This window comes from Haplochromis burtoni, unplaced genomic scaffold, assembly GCF_018398535.1.
Source record: "Haplochromis burtoni strain Fernald_Lab_line unplaced genomic scaffold, NCSU_Asbu1 Contig_17, whole genome shotgun sequence".
NCBI lineage: Eukaryota > Metazoa > Chordata > Actinopteri > Cichliformes > Cichlidae > Haplochromis > Haplochromis burtoni.
Window position 1 is genome coordinate 2,373,646 of NW_024582378.1, and position 22,318 is coordinate 2,395,963.

The 22,318-nt window shown below is 39.8% G+C and overlaps 1 protein-coding gene across 2 annotated transcripts in view; it reads left to right on the forward strand.

The window, feature by feature from the left end:
* The window catches only part of LOC106632641, a 24,453-nt gene extending 21,077 nt beyond the window's left edge, over positions 1-3,376 (forward strand). The window contains exons 1-3 of one of the 2 annotated variants that reach the window (XM_014330909.2): positions 1,680-1,733; positions 2,207-2,264; positions 2,776-3,376. In XM_014330909.2, the coding sequence (XP_014186395.1) occupies positions 1,695-1,733; positions 2,207-2,264; positions 2,776-3,314 (636 nt within the window). In that variant the 5' untranslated portion in view covers positions 1,680-1,694 and the 3' untranslated portion in view covers positions 3,315-3,376. Of the gene's footprint in view, positions 1-1,679; positions 1,734-2,206; positions 2,265-2,775 lie in introns of those variants that run through there. The other variant, XR_006054073.1, reaches the window with a different exon arrangement.
* The last annotated feature ends 18,942 nt before the right edge of the window (positions 3,377-22,318 follow it).

Below are 22,318 nucleotides of genomic sequence, written 5' to 3' on the forward strand. Positions count from 1 at the left end.
AAGCTGTAGTGCCTCTTCACCTCACTGTGCAATACCTTTTGTGCAATACTTTTGTAAATAGTCAACAGTGCAATTGACCTCAATACTTGAAATGTGCAATTCACTTGTATTTTTATTTTTTATTCCTATTTATCCCCTTCGTATATTTTATTTATATTGTCTCTGTATTTATGTAACTCTGTAACTTCTGTTGGTGCTGTGCTTTTTTGGAAATCGAATTTCCCAGAGGAACCCACCCGAGGGATTAATAAAGTTCTATCTAATCTAATCTAATCTAAAAAGACAACAGGCCGAGCTGGAAGTTGCAGAATCTAAGTTGCTACGATTTTCATTGGTGGTGACCAGGATGGAGGAGATTAGAGATTATTGTATCTGATGACAGCTTGGGCTGAGCAGTTTAGATGATAAAATTAGAGAGGAGCTAGAAGAAGTTAAAGTTAGAAGATTGCAGAAAAGATTCATGGATGTAGTGTAGGAGCACATGCAGAGGGCTGGTATGACATATGAGTACATTTGGTGAAATGAGCTTAAGAAAAGAGATCTGACGGACTCTAAAAGGCAAGAAAATTAAAAAAGACTTTCAGGCGGATGCAGCACTCTTGAAATTACTAAGATATTAGGGCATGATCATCAGGTGTTTTGTTCCAAGAAGTCAACAGGATCACAAGAAAAAAGATGCAAAATAGCTGCTGAAGATTTGAGAAGACTCAAACGTGACGCTCCCAGGAACCCATTATCCTTCAACGTTGTCTTACCCTGAGTTCCCAGAAGTGCAAGCGCTCAGAGACATGTCCGAGGTAAAGAATACTGAAATGCAAACACCACGGATGTGTCATGACTAGGCCAACAAATATCTGAAGACATATTTTCTTTTGTAGCAACTTTATTTTCTTTCTCTGAAACCAGTTGAGTTTCCTTGGCTGTGTGCTTGGGATCATTGTCTTGCTGAAAAGTCCACTCTTGTTTCATCTTCACCATCTGGGTAGATGGCAGAATTTTTTTTTTTTTTTTTTTTAATCAAGAATGTCGTGATACATTTTTCCAGTCATCCTTCCCTCCTTTATATGAAGCGTGCCAGTGTTATATAATGAAAAACAGCACGATCCCACCTTCAAACTGACCTGTTGGTCTGGTGTTATTCAGGTCATATGCAGTACCTTTTCACCTCCAAATATAGTGTGTATGAGGACATCAAAAGAGTTCAGTTTTGGTCTCATCCGGCCAGTAGAGCGTGCATAGAGGCCATGTTGGTTGAGTGCATTGTGTGTTTTCTTTGAAACAATTGTACCTGTTGATTCCAGGTCTTTCTGTAGCTCTCTACAAGTGGTCCTTGGATTGTCCATCATTTGGGACTGAACCAACTGAAATCAGTTTACACTAAATGCCAGACTTCTTTCTAATTACTGATATATCTTAAGTGGTGCAATGACTTTCTATGTCTTTTTTGCACCTGTTTATAGCTTCGATACAGTTTACCTGACATTTCTCATTATTACGCATAACTCAATTTATGGACATCTATGGTCTGACCTTTTTGCATTTGTGGATTTGATGGGTTTTTACCCACATCTGGTAAGAATTTGATGTCAATGGCACTTTTAGAAATATATTTACTTAGAAAATTGGTGACATGTTCAATTCTTGTTTTACCCAGTGTAAGTCCTACACTACGACAACCGACTGAAACCAACAAAATGACCATTACGTGGTCTATGTTGTGGATACATCTTCTTGTAAGTGGCACAAAAACGTTTTTTGATAGGTATGATAATCGTACTGTTAAAGTATGGGGGGAAAAAAAATCCATAAAAAGACAAAAATTAATTTAATTTAATTTGAATTTTATATTGTGAATCATCTCTATAGATATTTCAGATTTAGGTATTGTAAGATCCTGTAAGGTCTTGCTCTCCCAAAGTAGGTAAGGCCAGGATTAAGGTTAGGGTTAGCGCACATGACGTCGGCAGGTTAAATACTCAGCTTGACTTTAATAACATTTTATATTGACCAAGAGCACTGTGATTGTTTAATAACAAAATTAGTCCAAGTCCTTAATAACTTCCCTAAAAAGTGTTCAGACTGTAGTTGATAAATTAGTTTCTATTGTTGCTAGGCAACTGGTTTGTTTACATCTGATTTCAGATTGCGCATTTTTTGATGTTGGGTGACTTCTGCTCTTCTGTTAAACACAACTAACACTTTGCAGGGCATCTTTGGGGGAAAATCAGCTCTCATGGAAGCAACTTGTGGCCAAGATGCTCCAGGTAAGCGGTAACTTTGCTGTAGCACAGTGTTTGTTGTATTCTGTGTAGATGACACACTGTTAAGCCTCTCTGTGGAGATCACCAACACAGAGCTTTCAAAATGTTAGTACTGGTGAACACTCATGAAGTCATTCTCACATTTGATTTATTGATTGCAGCACTTTGAATTTGTAGAGATAAAAATAAAGACTAATTTTCACCCCATATTCTTAAACATTTTTACTGAAAAAACAAACAAACAGCCAAACTGGTGTATCTGTACACATACACGTGTGTGTGTGTTTGTTTTAGCTGGGTTTCAGCCAACTGACATAAGTCTTGTTTAGAAGAAATTCTTGAAAAACTTAACTTTAACATTAAGCATTTGTTACTGGATTTTAGTATGAAATAAAAATATGAACCTGGTGATGCATTTTAAAAAAATGACAACAAAAAAACAAAAGTAAACCAAACTTTCTATCATTTATCTGAGGAGATATATTGACCATATTTCTGTACTATTGCTCCACAGCTTCATTGAAAAAATATTTGCTATGTCAAATGCCAAAAGCTTGGGCTGACCTGCCTTCATATCGCGGACCTCCGGCACCTGGCAGTATTGGGGTCTATACAAAGAGGACTGGAAGGGAAAGCCTGCGTTATAGGGGCTACATTTATCCATCTGCTTCAACAGAAATGCCCTTGACAGCATTTCAGCACCCATTCACATGTGGGTATAAGAGAAAATTGTCCAAGTACAAAAAGCTGCTGAAGGAGTTCAAGGATAAAGAAACTGAGGCCGAAGAAGTGACAAAGTTGATCTCAGAGATTCGAAAGAACAGAGAAATGCTTGGCCATGTGACTACGTCGTCTGAATTAAAACACTCGATCCAAGAAGACAACGCAGCCACCAATGGAAGAGAAATCGAATCAGAACCTACAGGTTCATTAATTCAGCATGTGGAGTCTGACAACGTTGATCCACTTCAAGAAATTCTTGATGAAAGCGAGCCCGCATCTCTTGACTTGTTTGACGAATTTGAAATAAGCTACAATGAGTGGCCATTTTAGCATGCTGTAGGAGCCGGAGTGTCTTTGGATTTTCAAATAAAATATTTGAAATCTTGCATAAATAATGTGAGCAGTAGTAAATCTTTTTTTTTTTTTTTAAGTTTTATCTATCTTGGGTGAGCTCTACACACACAGTTACTTTATTTAACTTTAAAGTTTATCTAACCTTATTTTATATGTAGCCATCACTTTGGTGATGGTTAAATTGATGTTTTTGCAAAAATAAAAATAAAATGTTTGGTAAAATACGAGAAATAATACACACATAGAGATAATAGTTTTCAATACATAACACTAAAAACTCTACCAGCCCCTCCGAGGCTGTGAAAATTGAGACAGGCCTACTTTACTTCATTTAAAAATTCACAGAAACTAACTGAAATGCTTGCTTATTTAGGACTTTCAATATCACACACATTATAGTGGATCACCTGCCCGCTTCTCAGCCTCTCTCCTTAGCCATCACACCAACTCCAATGGAGAGAAACTTGGGGTTAGGGTCGCTGAAGGATACTTTGTGTTTCGATCCCGTTCTCAATGTGAAAGCTTCCAGTTAATGGATGGCCTACTCTATCTCCTGAGCTACAGCCACATCGTATATAGTAATGCACTTTGCAATTTGATGAATGTAGTATCGCAGTTTGACCAGTACGCCAACATTCCTGCAAAATCCAGCATAGTTATAGGGGGCGTACTAATAACAGGTCTTGGGTTCGAATACATCATCTGTCTGGGGGCCTTTCTGTGTGGAGTTTTCCAGGTCTACATCAATAATTAGTGAACAGGTATGCTCAATGACACAAACAGAGCCATGATGACAGTGTGTGGAGTAGCCCCTTTCATGATAATATAAGGCAAACAAGTTTGACCCATATCGAAATTTTGTTTGTAAGGATGCAGAAGAGATTTGAGAAGCTGCTGGGCGACGCCCAAAGTAAACGACATCAGTGTGTTCTGTCTTCCTCCCCTCATCCCCAAGTGATAGCGGCAGATGGTTGCCCCTCCCTGAGCCTGGGTCTGCCAAAGTTTTTTCCTGTTAAAAGGGAGTTTTCTCTTCCCACTCTTGCAAATGCTTGCTCACAGTGGGCCATTTGATGGTTGGGGTTTTTGGCTGTGTTACTGTGGGGTCTTTGTTGGTATTTGGCACTATATAAGAAAAATTAAAATGATGATCAGAGATCAAATATGACTAAGTCAAACTTAGCACTACTGCTGAAGAAAATTAATGCTAATCATCCATCCATCCATCCATCCATCTTCATCCGCTTTGTCCGGGTCGGGTCGCGGGGGCAGCAGCCTAAGCAAAGAGGCCCAGACCTCCCTCTCCCCAGCCACCTCCTCCAGCTTGTCCGGGGGAATACCAAGGCGTTCCCAGGCCAGCCGAGAGATATAATCTCTCCAGCGTGTCCTGGGTCTGCCCCGGGGCCTCCTCCCGGTGGGACATGCCTGGAACACCTCGCCCAGGAGGCGCCCAGGGGGCATCCTTGTCCAGATGCCCGAACCACCTCAGCTGGCTCCTTTCGATGTGGAGCAGCAGCGTGCTCTACTCTGAGCCCCTCCCGGATGGCCGAACTTCTCACCCTATCTCTAAGGGAGAGGCCAGCCACCCTTCGGAGGAAGCTCATTTCTCGCCGCTTGTATCCGCGATCTCGTTCTTTCGGTCACTACCCACAGCTCGTGGCCATAGGTGAGGGTAGGGACGTAGATCGACCGGTAAATTGAGAGCTTGCTTTTACACTCAGCTCCCTCTTCACCACGACGGACCGGTGCAGCGTCCGCATTACTGCAGCTGCAGCCCCAATCCGTCTGTCGATCTCCGGCTCCCTTCTCCCATCACTCGCGAACAAGACCCCGAGATACTTGAACTCCTCCACTTGGGGCAGGAATGCTAATGCTAATCATGAAACAAGAATACACAAATTAGTTAAAAAAGTCCAGTGTTTCTTTGCTGCTTCTTTGCCTTTAAAGGATTGTTTCTCTATCAGTTTCCTGTATTCGTATATTTTCTTCGAATAATGTTTACTTGACACAAAATTCTAAGGCATGCCTGGATACCATTTGGCATCCCTGATGTAGAATTTGAGAAGGAAGAAGGATGTGTGGACTAATCTGTTTCTGCTGAATCAGTTTAGATCCTTTATTTTACCTATTTACTTAAGATTTTTGTTCTGTTGCACCTTATCGCTAGATAAACGTTCCCCCTGAGAGGATTTGCTCTTTAGTACCATCTTCTGACATGACTTGGGATAACATGTTTGCAAATCTGTCTCTGTTCCATGAGGTCATCAAAAAGAGTCTGTCATTGTTTGGGGAAAAGCATCTCCTGCTCTCTGCTGTAATTGCCATTGTTTGACTTAAGATGGTCTTTAAAGGCATTGTCGTTTTGTAATTCTGGTTTCTTCCTGGTAATGAACAAACAAGTATTTGAGCCAAACTAGCCAAGTTATTTTGCACTGGTATTGTGTATTTTTTTTCTTTTTGTTCATTGTCAAAGGAGCTTTCAAAGAAAAGCGTCTGGACTTCTTTAAGTTGCTTGAAGACGTTTCACCTCTCATCCGAGAAGCTTCTTCAGTTCTAAGGTCAAATGGCAGAGAGTCCCAGATTTAGTCCCAGATTCCCAGAATCAACACTCGACTTTTTAAACTAATTTGTGTATTCTTGTTTCATGATTAGCATTCATTTTTGTTCATTGCTTCTAAAGGCATTTTATGTTATTTTCTCAGCAGCCTAAGTAAAGTCCGTGAAGTTGACCCCTCTTGTCTGCGTGGTCATTTTAAAGAGGAGTTCAGATTGAATGTCGATTCTAGCAAGACGCTGAAGGTGGACGACGTTACAATTTTTTATATTAAAAAGGCACTCATTGTTTTAGACATTTCCCCAGTGAGAGCTTCAATCTTATTTTTATTTATTTTTCATTTGATGGAGGGAGTCTTGCGGTCTCTGGCTGCCATGGTCACTGTGTTGCTTCTTCAAGCTGGATCAGGCAGTGAAAAATGTGTCTGTTCCCGTTCCAAGGTGAAGGATAATAACTTACTAAGTGGAAAACTGGATTAGAGGCGTTCACATTTGCTTAGTCATGCCGCCCTCCCTGAACACGTGCACACACACACAAACAATTATCTTGTGCTCCTTACAAAGTCAGCCCCATGACCCCGCTGCAAACAGACAGACACACTTTTTTCCAACCAACATGCACGCACACTGAATCAATCTGCCTGCAGTCCGCATGATTTATTCCACTCTAATTGCCTAACTCCAGTATTAATAAGTTTCCTTACTTGTGCTACAGCCTTTGAAGGGTAATTGTGTAATTCCTTGTCAATTTTTTTTTCTGCAAAGATTTTTTTTTTAAATAAATTACTTTATAATCCAACAGAAAAACACAAATGTCATTTGACAAGAAGAGATTAGGCCTCTGACTCTTGACATGTTTCCCCAGCTGTCAAAGAATCTGACAATAAATACATTTAAATCTATGCAAGCCAGCACTGTTATGTAAAGTCTTGGCAGTCGATTGGTATGAGTGGCTGCGTACTGTTTCGATGCCCTGCAGAGTTCTGCTAATGAGGTGCATTGACATCAGAGTGCAGAATTACCACTTGCGAATTTATTTGGTGCTTGTTTACCCCATAACAAACAAATCCTGTTCATCCACTCACTGCTCATAAAACTGAATTTTAAAAAGGTTTTAAACTTTAGTACAGATCTACAAGATTCCATTTGACAAGCCTGAATTATGGTGACAAAATCATACACAAGATGTTTTTCCATTTGATGAAATGTATATTTAAAACAAACAGAAGACGACTGAATCTTGGGTTGAAATCTAAGAAGTTTGTTCATCTTTGTGCTAATATTTGATGGAGAAAGTGAGTGAAGTGCAAAAACATTAAGTATTTATCAAAGAAGGCATGTTTAACTCTTTTAATGGAGATAAACAAAGGCTTGCTTGAAGATTTCTCTCGATGTAGTAGTCATATTTATTGAAACGATGGGACATCCTGAAACAACATTACACTATCCTGGGTCTGACTATTTATTTATTTTTTTTAACTAAATTGAGTTTGTTGCTTTGTGTTTAAGTTTAGTTTGTTGATCTTCATGTTATCTTGAGTATTTCTGAGTCTTTAGTTTGTGTTACTTAATTTGTTGCATCAGTATTTTCTGTCTTATCCTCTTGTGTGAGCTATCCTATGTTGAGGTCATCAGTGTTTCTGCCTTTCCCCATTTTTTTTGATTACTGTCACCTGAGTCTTGTTACCCTGATGTGTTCACTTCTCCCAAATGCCCTCACATGTATGAATAGTGTTATCTTCTTTTCAGTGTCTGATAACCTACCCTCATGTGTTTTGCCAATGTGAATGTTTCTGATTTAAAATAAATGAAAAGCATTGGGAGATTCAGCTTGCTAAGATAGGACAAAAACTAGGACCCATGTGAAAAATCAGTTATTCACACAAACACTAGAGGTGTAGCATAATGATGGTGTTAGCCTGCAATCAACGTGAAAACCAAAGTGGCAAAAAACTGCAGTTTCTTTAGGAGCCACTTGCAGCAAGCTCCTAAAGAATGTAAAGAAAATCAGTCCCATTGGTCCATTTTAACATAGCAGACATCTATAGCATTAAGTAGCATATTTAAAGCAGAAATAAATAGTTTCTTAATAGGTCAATCTGCTAGGACCTATTTACTATTTCCAGATATTAAACTGGACTCATCCATTGTGTCTGTGTTGGAGTCTCTTCAAGCATTTAGAAAACAATAACTCGCAAATATTACGTCCTGCTGTGTGATGCAGACATTTTCGGTGAGTGAAATTTGTATTGTTTTGTCAGTCTGTTAAGCTGCGTACAAACTGGAAGCAACTCGCTCATCCCACATGACTTTGAATCCAGGTTCTGGTTGCCTTGGTAACCTTCAATTAATGGTGAAAAAACAAACAAACAAACACACAAGGCAAGAAACCCCCCTGAGATTACAAATACATAATAAAAATAGACAAAAAATGAAAAACATGGTGTAACACACCAGTGTATATAATAAGGATAAGCACAGTGCATTTATATGAGAGGAACAAAGTTTCTTTCTCCTAAACTCATGATTGCCTGTGATAACGAGACAAACAAGGTTTATAATATATTCAATGATAAGCTGTGTCAGAGAAGTAGTTCTACTTACCTCAGTTTTTCTGACTGCAGCATGGACGTCATTTCTGTTATCTAGATGTTAAAAGATGGAAGTTTGTCTGATTTCCTTGTTTTGGGGCCATTAAAGAAACAAAAGCAGTTGCCTTTGCTTGCACTTTACAAACAGTGACCTCTAAGGGGGGAAACCCAAAGATGCAGACATATGGAGATAGTATGCATTATTTTTTTTTAAAACAGGACTTTTGCATCAATGCAGATTTTTATAAAATATAAATAAAGCTCATCTGTTTGTTTATATTCATCCCAACCATTGTGAAATGTGCTCATACACAGTGGACACTACTGTTCAGATTTATTATCTTTAAATGGTGACTCTGAGATTGAGCTGGAAGTGGTCGTCCAATGAGACCTCTATCTTACATCATTATACCCTCTTCATAGTATATTTAGTGCTGTGAGACTAAAAGCAGGCACAATTTCATCCTGTCGTATTTCTCTGCCAAAGACTTCTCTGTGTTGTCAGCTTGAAAGTAATATCTTAGCAATTTGAAATAAACCACATAATACAGACTGTAGCACATACACAGCAAACACTGAGAGGGTGTGCGATCATAAGTCATTTGCAACAACTTTTGCAATTTCTTTGGCAGCTCCCATGAGCTCCTCAAGTTCTGCTTCAAATATTTTTGGGATCCAGGCCAAATGCTGAAATATAAACATTCGGGCTGAAGACGCTTTTGACCACACGCAGCTTGCTCTGGAGAAGGACAAAACTTCAGGAGGACAGGAAAGCAATAAGAAAAGCACATTTGTCACGACTGGTAATATAACCTATATTCTATAAGAGAATGCACGTATGCAAACATTTCCCCATAAGTTATCTTTATGAAAAAAGACTTTGTGCTTCATAGGTTAAAGGATAAAGGGTCCTCCAGAGTAGCTAAAACATTAAAACCACAAGCCTAATATTTTATAGGTTCTCGTTTTGTTGGTAGAAATTTTTCTGACAGGAACTCTTTGGCCATCCTGTGGTATCCCACTGGCAGCAGAGCCTTCTTGTTGCACAGATTGGGCTTTTCCTGTGCCACCTCTGAACACTGAACCAGATTTGGATCTGGGAAGTTTGAATGAGAGGTCGTCATACTGGGCTCCTGTTGTGTACCTGAAGCCTTCTGTTACACTGGGTCACTATTGTTTTACTGGAGGCTGTTGCCATGGGCAACAGTCGGTGTCCTTCAAGTCACCTGTCAAGGTAAGGCGCATAGGGAACAGGATAAAATCCAAAGGCATTAAGGTTACACTAAAATTTTTACCACTAGATGTCAGTAAATTGCAGATTGCAGTCAACCAAGGTCTGTTTTCTTATCCCACCCAATTCCAATGCATAAACCCAGCTATGGTAGCTTCTATAGGGCAATCATGTTTTAGTTTGCTTAGAAAGATCAAAAATATGTAATTTAGACTGTATGTGTTTCTATTACTATGTGTGCTAAAAAAACATTTTTGTACACACTATATTTTATTTGAATATTGTCAAAAATTATCAGAACATCAGAAAATAAGACACGCATACACCAAACAACTCAGTTAACAGTCATTTAAATGTTTTGTGGTATCTTGTTTTTAACCTTGAGTCACTTAAAATTTTCATCTTTTCTTCAGTAGATTCAGTAGATTTTTCCATATGAGTGAAAGGCTGTTAGTCCACTGTTTACCTCAGCTGTCAATGCTGGGTGAGAATCGTCCGCCTCTATTTTATTCTGGAGGAGGCTATAAAACTTTGTAAAAGAAGTCCGAAACAGGTCGATGAGTCAGTGAATTTCACTTGTGTGTGATGTCACTGATACTGAGGTGAGCTGTTGAGGATATCCTGAATGTTCCTGTTGGTAAGTCCTGCTCTTTTTGCCTCTGTTAGCTGCTGTTAGCTGCTGTTAGCCGGGGTTAGTGAAACTGTTTTTTAAGTGGATGCAGCTGTGTTGAACATTTAGTGAATAAAGTCTCATACGCTGTGAGAATGTAGTCAAAGTGTTCATCAGAGGTAGTGTGTGAGATGTAATATTTTTTTTTTTGTTTTTATTTTAGGACATTTAAACCTAACATTAGCTGGCATGTTAACTTATAACCAACTGGTGTTGATTAACCAACTCTTTGTCAGCTATCCAAGGGCAGGAGGATCGCATATCTAATCTGCTGATGAGTAATTGTGATAATATCTGAAATTAAAAAAGCATTTTTTTTTTTTTTTTGCAAATTTTTGTGTGTTAGACCCCAAACTTCAGTTCAGCTTGAGGTGAGGAGGAATAGACATTTATTAAGCATTTCCCTTCCTGGGTGAAGGCGACCCCTTTTCAGATTATAAAACATATTTAAATGTTCCTCTACGGCAATGCAAATTCTCAGCACTTCTCCTCTGGTCTCTGTAGTATCTGGATGAAATTTATCGTCTGACCATCGTCATAATGGCCACAAACCAAATTTCCCAATTGAAAAAAGAGTTGTTATATATTATACATGTTGCTTGAGCTTTAGCCACTTCCAGCTTTATGCAATAGAATTTATTCTTTTGTACTTTACACAGCATTTGATTACACTTCTTTTGTCTGCATTTCAACAACACAATATGTGAGGAGTTGCATTTTTATTCCTATTCAAAGCTTTTTTTTGTGTTGTTGTTGTCTATACTTTTGTTCCTCAGGCCATGAAGAAGGTTGCATTCTCACCCAGAGCTTTCTTCCTGGATTTCTCTTCTCTCCCATTTCTCACCGGAGAGGGGCTGAAATCAGACGGTGTTCCACTTCTCCTCGTTTGCCCGTGGCTGTGCAGCACCTCCTCCAGATTATTCCTCACCAGCGCTGGCATATTACAGCCTGTCTGTGTGTGTGTTGTCATGCTATGCTGCATACATGAAAAAGGCTTCAGAAAAACCCCCAAAGTGTTCATGTTCAAAAGGGCCACCCACATCAAAACAGCGTATGTCTCACTGACTGAGTGCAGCTCTTTCCACCAGCCTGTGTTTGGTCAAGACAGAACCCCCCGCTGACATGCGAGCCCAATCTACGAGGGGCTTGTCATCCTCGACAGCTCTGCTCGGAGAAGTGCCGCTGGAGGATATAAGCATGGCGTCTCTGTGCCCCTCCACTCGTTTTTATCAGTGTGATAGGTTTCAGCTCTCGATGAGTCATTCACTACTGAATGTGCCTGGTGATTTTTCATGTTAGCTTTTTCGCTGCCTTGGTTGGCAATTCCAGCTTGTGGTGAGCTGTACAAACGATATGAGAAGAGCCTTTTGACTGTGATGCATTGTGGATGTTGTGACGCATGCACACCTTTGTGAAACTGTTTGGCATCTTTGCAATCTGTAACTGTCATCATGGTCTCTCATTGCTGCAGGTCTCTGCTCTGTTGGTGAGTGTGTGTGGTGATCAATACTGTTCATGAAGTTAATAGCACGTGGATACTATGGACTGACATATGGTCAACCTACTTTGCATTTTTCTTATAGGACATGTTCTAAATATAAACAATCAACTTTCTTTCTCAACAGCCTTTCAATGGTTATCTCCACACTTTTGTGAACCTTAGGGGTGGAACAAAGTGATTTGCTGCCTTTAGGTTGTTTAAAATATTTAGATTCCTACCTCAAGATTAATTTTGATTTGGGAGTAGTTGTCACACACCAGAAAATCAAAATAAATATCATGGAAAGACTTAGCATGAGCCCACCTTTCCCCAGAGAGCTGTGTGTGTGTGTTTGTACATAATACATGTAGTGGGATTTTTGTTTGGCAGCCTGTCAAGGCGATGAGCAAAGAACATTGGATTTGTGCAATTTAGTGGTTGTTCAGTAGCTATAGTCCTTAGAAAGCCTTCCAGTGGAGGAGAATTCATATCTGGAATTGCTGAAATTCTTTTTTTTGATGTTAACCATTTGAGCTTAACTTACACTACAGCGCTGAACTTCCATATAAAGGAAACACTGCGCTGATTTGGAGCTGATAAATCTTGAACTACTTTTCCTGAAACACGCGTGCAAAAGAGAAAAAACTTCAGAACCCGATTAGTCTATAAACAGGTTCTCACTGCTATGAAAAAGAGATACTGGCTATTGCATTAGCATAATGAACAACCTAGATTTGATTACAGGAGGTACTGTTCTTGTCCTAATCAATATTCTAAAGCAACACTACATAGCCCTACCAAACATACCCATCACAATTATTGAGGTCTGTGTTGGTGCTTCGTTTAGTTACATTTCTGAGAAAGTGCACGTGAGCCTAAATTCGTACTAATAAGTCAGTAATTATTACAGAGTATATATGATGTTACTGAAATTTCCTGCAGAAGTCTCAATAATTGTTTTTCTCACAGACACAGATTGGGCTAAAAGTCATGGATCACAACATACTGTTTGACTGTTTGACACTTTGATGTCTTCAGATGCCAAAATTTAAGAATGGCACACGCAGGAAGTGATGGTGTGGGGTGTTGGGGTCAGTGTGGAGGGGATAAACTTCATTTTATGTCATTTAGCTGATTTTACAGTCAGGTTAATAGTTTAAGTGGAATTGCTCTGTCAAACAAAAAGACATGAGGAACTCGTCCACTGACTATGATTAAGCATATATTAGATATACTTTGACTAAACTTCCCTATCATGTAATTTTGGTTTGCCCGGCTTCCTGGTGAGTGATCATCTTTCACTCTTTTGTGATGAAGAAAATGAGGACAAGGAGAGTACTGCTATCCTCTGTATATTAATGCTAATTCTTTTAATAAACTATGCATCACAGAATTGAAATTCCAAGGCAAATAAACACAAGTTGTGAACAGTTCTGATTAAAGTTGAAAACCAACTCAAAGACACTTTAAAGTGATCGCCACATTGCTTCTACCATAGAAATATGAACAGGTAGAAACAGAGGCTTGACTGCTCATCACTGCTTTGTTACCTGCTGAAGTTCAGGCTCCGACTGCTAGGCTTGGGTCAGCATACATTCAGCTTTATCGTCACTCTGGGCTCTTGGCTAGCTTTGTGTTAGCATGCTGTCTGTACAAATGGTTGCAAAGTGACAACGTTCTATTAGCAGTATAATGCAGTTGTTTCTGTCCTGGACCACTGTGCATTTTACCATCACGCTCTTGTCCTTTGTTGCAATAAAAACAATGTACATCTTTCCACTGTAGACCGTTCTACCATTTTTCTTCTTGTGCAAACAAACTGAAAGCAAGTCTATTTCCTGGCATGCAGATAACTGAAGACAAGTAATGACATAATTACATTGCATTAAGCATTTATGCCTTCACCATTTTGCAGTTTTAAAACTGGACATGAAAACTTCTTAATCACAAGGTAAGCATGACCTAAAGCTTACTAATCCCCACATTTTAGTCCTGAACATAGATAATGGGTTCCTAGATTAACTTCTTTTTAACTGTAAGCACCCTCATAGCACTGGAATAAATAACACATTAAATTATGTCGTTCTGTAGTAATTACCATGAATGTTACTATCCCAAAACTGGCACGTAAACCGTTAATGCCTCGGTTTGCCTCCTACTTCAACATGTAAAAATTCAGACAGTTACACATGGCTGTATTATGGTCCTCTGATTTTCATGGTGAGTGGATATTTAATACAGGGGAAAAGCCTCTTTCCTCTTGGGAGTTGTCACTCTTCTGTACCTTTTTTTATTAAGCTGTAGAAATGATAGTAGGGGCTTTGTCTGTGTTCTCGGTCTCGGACTGAATATGCAGGTATTAGTCTAAAAAAAAAGGTCAAATGTAACGTGGTTAATAGGATGAACTTCGGCAAGTACATGGGGTTGAGGGTGGGGTGAAAGTCTGAGGCAAAGTGGAAAGTGGGCAAATAAAAGAGAACTCATGAGACCAGTTGAATATATTTGAATATGTAACCCATCCATTAAATTTTTTTTGTCCACTCTTGTCACTGCGGAGCTGCATTTTCATTTGTATGGCAGTGCTAATGAAGGGCTGGCAGTGCAAAAGGCAATCGACTGAAATGTGTAATTTTTATGAAAAGAGAATTATTCTAATAAGAATTATGGATAAATCACCACTCTGAGGCTGCATGTGCAACTAACTCCTTGTTATCTCCTCTCTGTTAATTAAGACTGGTGAACTAAAGAGCCTGGGAACTGGATTTCTCTCCGAATTAAACATGAAAGTGAACTGGGCGGCGGTGAAGCTTTTTCTTTAACACTTCATGGTTCTTTAGGAGGAAACTCATCTGCTCTGTACAGGGGTGCATGCAGGGGGGTAGTGTACCTACACTGTAGGGTCTTCAAACACCTGGATGCAAGATTGTTTTTGTTTTTGTCTTCAACCTTAAATGACTGTTGCCTGATTTAATACGTTCACAGCATCATGTTGTTGAGTTTGTTCTTTGGTTCCTTATTTTGACCTTTTCTCAGCGTTTCTTGTGCTTCTCCATTTGTCGCCCCTGTTTGTCTGTGTGTTAGCTTCTTTGTGGCCACCTTCTGTTATGTTTAGGTAATGACTTTCGATACTTTTTTCCCCCATTTCTCTAATTTGTGGCTCCTCCTCCGTCCAGAAACTAACCCATAAATTAGTTTCTGTGTGATGGCTGAGGATACACAGGTGTATCCTTTGCACAGGTATTTATACCTGCAAACAGCTCTAACATCATAACCATGGTGAGAGGAGGACTTATTGTTGTTTTCAGCTATTTTAAATCAAACTTTCTGCCTTTCACTGTTCTGTGTGTGATTGAAAACTGGCGCAACGCTTTTTTTCCACAGAGTCATCCTGTGAATTTAATTAAGTGTCCAAAGCGATAAAACATGCCACGCACACTGTTACACGTGAAGTAAAATACAGCTCTATCTGGTTATAACAAAACAATTTATGATGCAGCTGTGTCAAATATTATATTTACAAACACCGGCCCCTTTATTAGGTACACCTCCAGAGCTCACTTAAATCTTTGAGGCATAAATTCAATAAGCTGCTGGAAAAACCCCTCAGAGATTTTGGTCCATATTGATACGATATCATCACACAGCTGCTGGATATTGGCTGCACATCCATGATGTGGATGCTTCATTCTGCCACATCCCAAAGGTGTTCTATTGGATTGAGATCTGGTGACTGTGGAGGAAATTTGAGTGCAGTGAACTCGTTGTTATGTTAAAGAAACCAGTTTCTGGTGATTTGAGTTTTGTGACATGGTTATCCTGCTGGAAGCAGCCATCAGGGATGGACGTGGTCAGCAACAATGCTCAGGCAGCCTGTGGGGTTTAAATGATGCTCCGTTGATACTGTGAGGCCCATAGTGAGCCAGGAAAACATCCCCCACACCATTACGCCACCACCAGCCTGAAACACTGATATAAGGCAGGATGGATCCATGCTTTCATGTTGTTTACTCCAAATTCTGACCTCACCATCAGAATGCTGGAACACTTTGAGACCAGGCAATATGTTTCAAGTCTTCTGTTGTCAGTTTTGGTAAACTGTAGCATCAGTTTTTTTGTTCCTAGCTGTGGCACATTGTATGGTTTTCTACCCATCAGCTTTGAGGTTAGATGAGGCTGTGTGTTCAGAGATGCTCGTCTGCATACCCTGGTTGTAATTAGTGATTATTTGAGTCACGGTTGCCTTCCTGTTACCTCAAAACAGTCTGGCCATTTTCATCTAACCTCTGGCACCCACAAGGCATTTTCTCCAGAGAACTGCTGCTCATTGGATATTGTCTTTTTCAGTCCCACACAACCCTAGAGGTGGTTGCTTGGGCAGCAACCATCCAACAACCACGTCATATACAAAGCTACTTAAATCACAGTTCTTCCCCATTCTCTTTAACTTCAGCAGGTCTTCTCCACCTTGCCTAAATGCCTTGAAGTGATGCCGTGCAACTGGCTAATTCATTAATTGAGTTCATTAACAGTTGAACAGATGCAGGAAAATTACACAGCAAACTGGCACCTGTTTCAAGTCAAACAAATGGAAAGCAAACAGACCATCTGACAAAAGAGGAGGATGCGCACAAACAGTGGCCATTGGTGATGAGACACAGGTGGAAACAATACAACACAGGTGAGAGCAGACTATCACAAAGGGGGAAGAAAAAACAAAGTATCCAAAGGACAGGAAGGGATTCACTCATTGCCCATCACTTCTTGTTATTGGCTGTTCTTTCGTCCAGCAGATGGAGACTGACTTCCTGTGGTCACCTGTGCGTAGGTGAGACTGTAGAACCCTGAATCAAAGAAGCAAAACAAAACCAACAGAAAACAAGAACATGATAAAAAAAAATACTTAAATGCATCCATGAGGCCGCCTCCTACTTTGGTTTCTATATTCCAGCTGGTTGTATAATTCATGTGTCTTTGGTAAACATTCCCATAAAGGATCCACCTGTGCATCTTTGATTGTAGCTCTCTCTATAAAGCCAGCCTCCTCTCTCCCTCCTTCTGTCCTCCAAATGCATTTTAGGAAATCCTTCAGATGAGTAGGTACAAATTAGTAAAATGGGGAAAAGCTGATGTTTTTTCACCCTACTATTTACCCTCCGGTTCTCCTCCCGTTTTGTTTGTTCCAGCCTTCTGTTCTTTGTGCTTTCCTGGAGATTTAAATTTGCAGTTGGGTCCTCATTATGATAACTCATAACAATCAGATGTTTCCCTGTACCTAGTGCAGTGCTGGCTCCTCTAAGGAGCAGTCATTTACAGATATTATTCTCAAAGGAAACTCTTTGTTTTCTGCATAATCATTATACATTATTAAATAATTTTAGAACTGCTGGTATGAAGCTGGGCTGAGATCTCTGGTGCCGTGTCCAGAAATTAGGTTTAACAAGCTGGACTGAAAAACAAGAAGGCGGAGCATGTTTACTCTGCAAAATCTTATTTTTGTCATACTGATCATGTGTTTCCATCCATCCATCCATCCATTCATTCGCTACCGCTTATCCTTTTCAGGGTCGCGGGGGGTGCTGGAGCCAATCCCAGCTGTCATAGGGCGAGAGGCGGGGTACACCCTGGACAAGTCGCCAGTCTGTCGCAGGACTCATGTGTTTCCACCAACAGAAATTATATTTTAGAAGGAAGACACACACCTAGCTTTAGCTGAAGAAAGTGGAGTTTGACTTCTGTCATTTTTTTCATTTAGGTTTAGGAAATGCTGATGGTTTGCCTTACATTTCCTCAGTCTCAGAGGTGCTGATTGTGTGGTGAATGGGGGAAGGCGTTAATTAATGGATCTCTGAGATTTTGAGTCACAATGTCAAAGGGTAAATAAAGAGCAGAGCTGCCATTTTAATCCACCGTAGAAATACTGTGTGACAATGAACATTCATCTTTGCATGAGTAAAAGACTCTGAGTTGGGGGAAAGACTTACCACAATTACATTATAGCCCACTCATTCATCATTTAGCAGACTTGAATTTCCTTAATGGGTCATTTAAATGTTGGAATCTGACTGGACAGAATATTTCCCATCATACATTTGGATATATTTATTCAATTTGACAAGGACAAAATAGCAGCCTGAAGTTGAAAATGTAGATCAAACAGATGAGAGCAAAGTCTACCTCATGGTTAGGTTATATTTTTAATCATTGGTGTCACATTTAAAAATCTTCTACTGCTGCATGATTTAATGTCATTATTTTAAACATAGTAACACATAGTAAACAAGCTTAAGAGCGAACTCAGAGCAGGCTCTCCAAAGCTCATTTCCTGAAACTTTTCATAATCAGATTGTGTGCTGAGAGAAGAGGGCTAAAATGTGCCTTTATATTCTGCACCGCTTTAGGCAGTGAAGCAGCAAAACAAAGAGTTGGAAGCAAACAGTAAACCTTGAATAGCGCCTGATGTATCCACGAGTGTCCTTCAATCAGTCCTCACACCTGGAGGACCGTACAATGAATGGAAACATTTAGCGGTGATGGCCCTTGAGACGGCTCTCATCCTTTGTTTGTATCAACTCTTGGTACCTCATATCAGAGGCCTTGGTGGTGTTTGGCTTGGCTACGTTTATGAGCCTGACATTTGGCAGCTCTGGACACGATCACAAACTCAAGGCTGACAGATGGCAAGGCAGTCTGAAAGAAGAGCCAACAGCTGGCAAGACTTTACAGTTACTGCAAAAAAACCCCCAAACAAACAAAAAAACTCATGGTACATACAATTATATATGTTTTAATTAGAGCCATATGTTTCATTTTAATTAGATTCCAAATAAAAATCTTGATTATAGGAATATAAACAGCGAAAACAAATACCACCTTAACTATCATTACGCTTGCCAGGCTCACGCGGCTTACTCTGAGCACTTTCTTCCAGCACAGCTAGAGCTTTTAGTGTAACAGGAAAGCATAAAGAAGAGCAGAAGTACTGTATATCTCTTTTCAGAGAAAACGAAGAAGCAACAAAGGGAGAGCTGAGAAGCCAGCAGAGATTTGACTAAAGATAGAAAACAGAACATTAGTGGTTAATCTTCCTAACAGACTCTTGCTGTGAGCTCCAGCCTCTCAGACAAAGCTCTGAATGAGTGCCTAAATATAACCGTTCCTGAGCATGTGGCCAAATTAAGCCACTTTCAACCTGAATCTGTTACAACACACTGTAACTGTAAGAACAGCTGTACGTTCAATAATGCATGTCTGATGATCTTATAGCAAAACTTATGTTTATTGGTGAATGAATAACAGACAAATATAGCAAACTTAAAGCCTAAAAAATAGATTTTCTATCGTTTTATTTTCACTGCAGTTGTGTTCAATTGCTTCTTGTTTGTGGGTCTCTCTGCCTTCAGTTTGTGTTCAGTAACTGAAAAGTATGCTGCGATCAGGTGACTGACTTGGCCATTGGCTTTGTTCCGCTTTGGGTCATTATTCATTTTCACTGTGAAGCTCTGTTCACTCAGTTTTGCTGCATTTGTCTGAATCTGAGCAGACATACATTCACTTCTATCAGCAGTCACAATATTAATAATCACCAGTGACCCGGTTCTACAATAACGTTGCCTCCACCATGTTTGACAGATGATGTAGTATACTTCAGATAATGAGTTAGGGTTAGTGTACTTGTTCATACTTCTTTCTTCACATCATTTTGGTTCATATTGGTTTAATCTGAATAGAGCTGTTCAGGCTCTAATCTGGACTTCCTGTTCTTGAATGTCACAAGGTTTGCACCTTGATGTAAACCCATTCTTGAAGATGTCTTAATTTCCTTAACTCAGCAAAGAATTCCACTTCAGTGCTTCTGTGGTCTTTCATGCAATTTGATGTTGCTAAATGTACCACATTGTTTGGCCATTCCAAGAGTTTTGGCAATCTGATAGGTTTATTTATTTTTAGCTTAACCTATACTGACAATTCTTTAAACCTCATATTGAAGGTTCCAGTGAAAATGATAGAGGAGGCTGAAAAACTTTCTCCAACATCACTAACCAGGCAAATACAAAAAGAATTAATGTCAGTACAAACTAGGCCACTTTATTGGATGAGCTCTTATTTAGTCACAAGCAGGCTCAAAGTTCAGACAAAACAGGAAGTTCACACAGAACCACATTTCTGTTAAATGCAACCAAAAAATATATTAAGCTAAATACAAAAGAAATGTGGACTAGACAAACCCAAACAAATCACATCTGCCTGCTTTTAAGAGAGAGAGCATTAGCCATCAGTCCCTGTTTAAACGATTAGGTTACTGGTGAGTCTCAGAACCCACCCCTCACACCTTACCCACCACAAAGCCAGAAGGAGAACAGACAGAGCAGGGAGAGTGGACAGGATCACCACAGCCTAACTGTACAGAATTGTATATTATTTGAACTTTTAAAGATTTGATCTGATCCCATGACGGGAAAGCAGAAGAAAGGTAGTTATCATCAAAACAGAATGCTTCCTGTTTAGTAGGAACATACTGTAACTCGGTGAAGTGTTGATTTTTAACACTATTCACCTCAATCGATTATATTATTGCCATAGTACATGCTCAACTAAATGGCCCCAAACTAACTGTGCCGAATAAAATATAAATTGTAGACAGCAGGAATAAATAGCAAACAGGAGAAATATATACAATCAATACAAAAATAAGAGAAAAGCACACATTAGAGAACAAGTTGCAAAGTGCTTGGAAGTAGTTTATTTATATTCAACCATTTATATTAAACAGAATTGGTAGGATTCATTTTGTGGAGACAATGCATGTCTGAGTGATCCATATTACAATGCTCCTAGTTTAATTTTATTTTTCAAAAAGCACTGAGTTTAAAAATACTTTACCAGAAAACACCCAATCCTTCCTGCTTACTGTAGGTCCAACTTCGCCTGACAAGTCAGATAGCAAGAAAATAAGCGGCAACAGTGTTGAAAATCACCTGATGTGGTTGTGAAGGCATGAAGCTGACAGACTGGCTGATGAGTGACAGAAAAGATGACATCAGCTGCCACTCTGCTGCCTGTTGATGGCGTTCAGTGATAACATGGACATGAGCAAAAGCTCTGTCCTTGCAACACTGCAGAACACTTACACCAATCACGCTTTCCCTCTGCGTCATGTCCTGAAGGAGCTTCAATCACGCTGCTGCTTAAAGGAGGCGAGAACAGAGTCTGCATGTGCTACTTAGACTACACAAAGACAAATACTGTCATACATAATGTATGCATGCTGCATGTGTGAGCATGAATATGAAGCAGTATTACTTTGTATTTTCATTCAAATGCTAATTTCTTTCATGCAGAGGGAGAGGTGATGAGAATTTATTTTTGCACTCTACCAAACATGAGAAGTTAAAAGCCTTTCCAGGTTTTCCTTGCAGAAAAGTGCTTTAGATTGTCATAACAAAAGCCGTTCAATCCCCAGTTACCCCTGTACAGGAAGTCTGGACCAGCTCTTCCTCTAAAGCAGGGGTAGGCAACTCCAGGCCGCATCCTGGATTAACACACCTGAATCAAATGATTAGTTCATTACCAGGCCTCTGGAGAACTTCAAGAAATGCTGAGGAGTCATTTAGCCCTTTAAATCAGCTGTGATGGATCATGGACACATCTAAAACCTCCAGGACACCGGCACTCCAGGCCTGGAGTTACCTAACCCTGCTCTAAAGGGTCAGAGTTTCTGTTTCTGAAAAGTAGTACCCTAACTGGTAGAATCTAATTTAATCTGGTGGTCTATCAGCAATCTGCGTGCTTGGTGAACTTTTGGTGGACTGGACAATAGGCCTGCAGGATCTGTAAATTTTATTGGCTAGATTAGAACAACCTCTTAGAAGCATTAAAAAAGATCCTAAAAGCTGTTATTGAGTTTAAGTTCCACCTTAGACTCCTGCATTTGGGTCCTATCCCGCTTGCCTCACACAGTGTGTTACAACAGAATATATTTCTGAATCCTGTACTTTATCAACTATCCTGGAGCTAAATAGTCATTTATTTAGGCAGTCCCAGATGTGACTGGTGAGGCTGAGGCCTTGGGGGCCTAAAGCTCTTTGACAGTGCACACCACCTGCCACAATCTTTACTAAGACTGTACCATTTCTCAAGAGCAACTTTAAATACTTTTAGAAACAGCAACTAGTCCAGGACTAGGGATGGGTACCAGTATCGACATAAACGGTAGTAACCAGACCGAAAAGCAGCGCACATTTCGGTGCTTTATTTCGGTGCTTTTTTTTCCTGAGCTGTGATACACTTTAGATTCTAGCCAATCATTTTACGTTTCCGAGGATAGTAGGCGGGTCCAGGTACGTACGTTCTTTTAGAGCAGAGCTACAGATTAAAAAGCCATCTGGCTGTACTTCACAGCAAAATATGCAAACTCAGCAGCCTGCAACAAGTGCTTTAAGCTGATACTGTGATACTGTC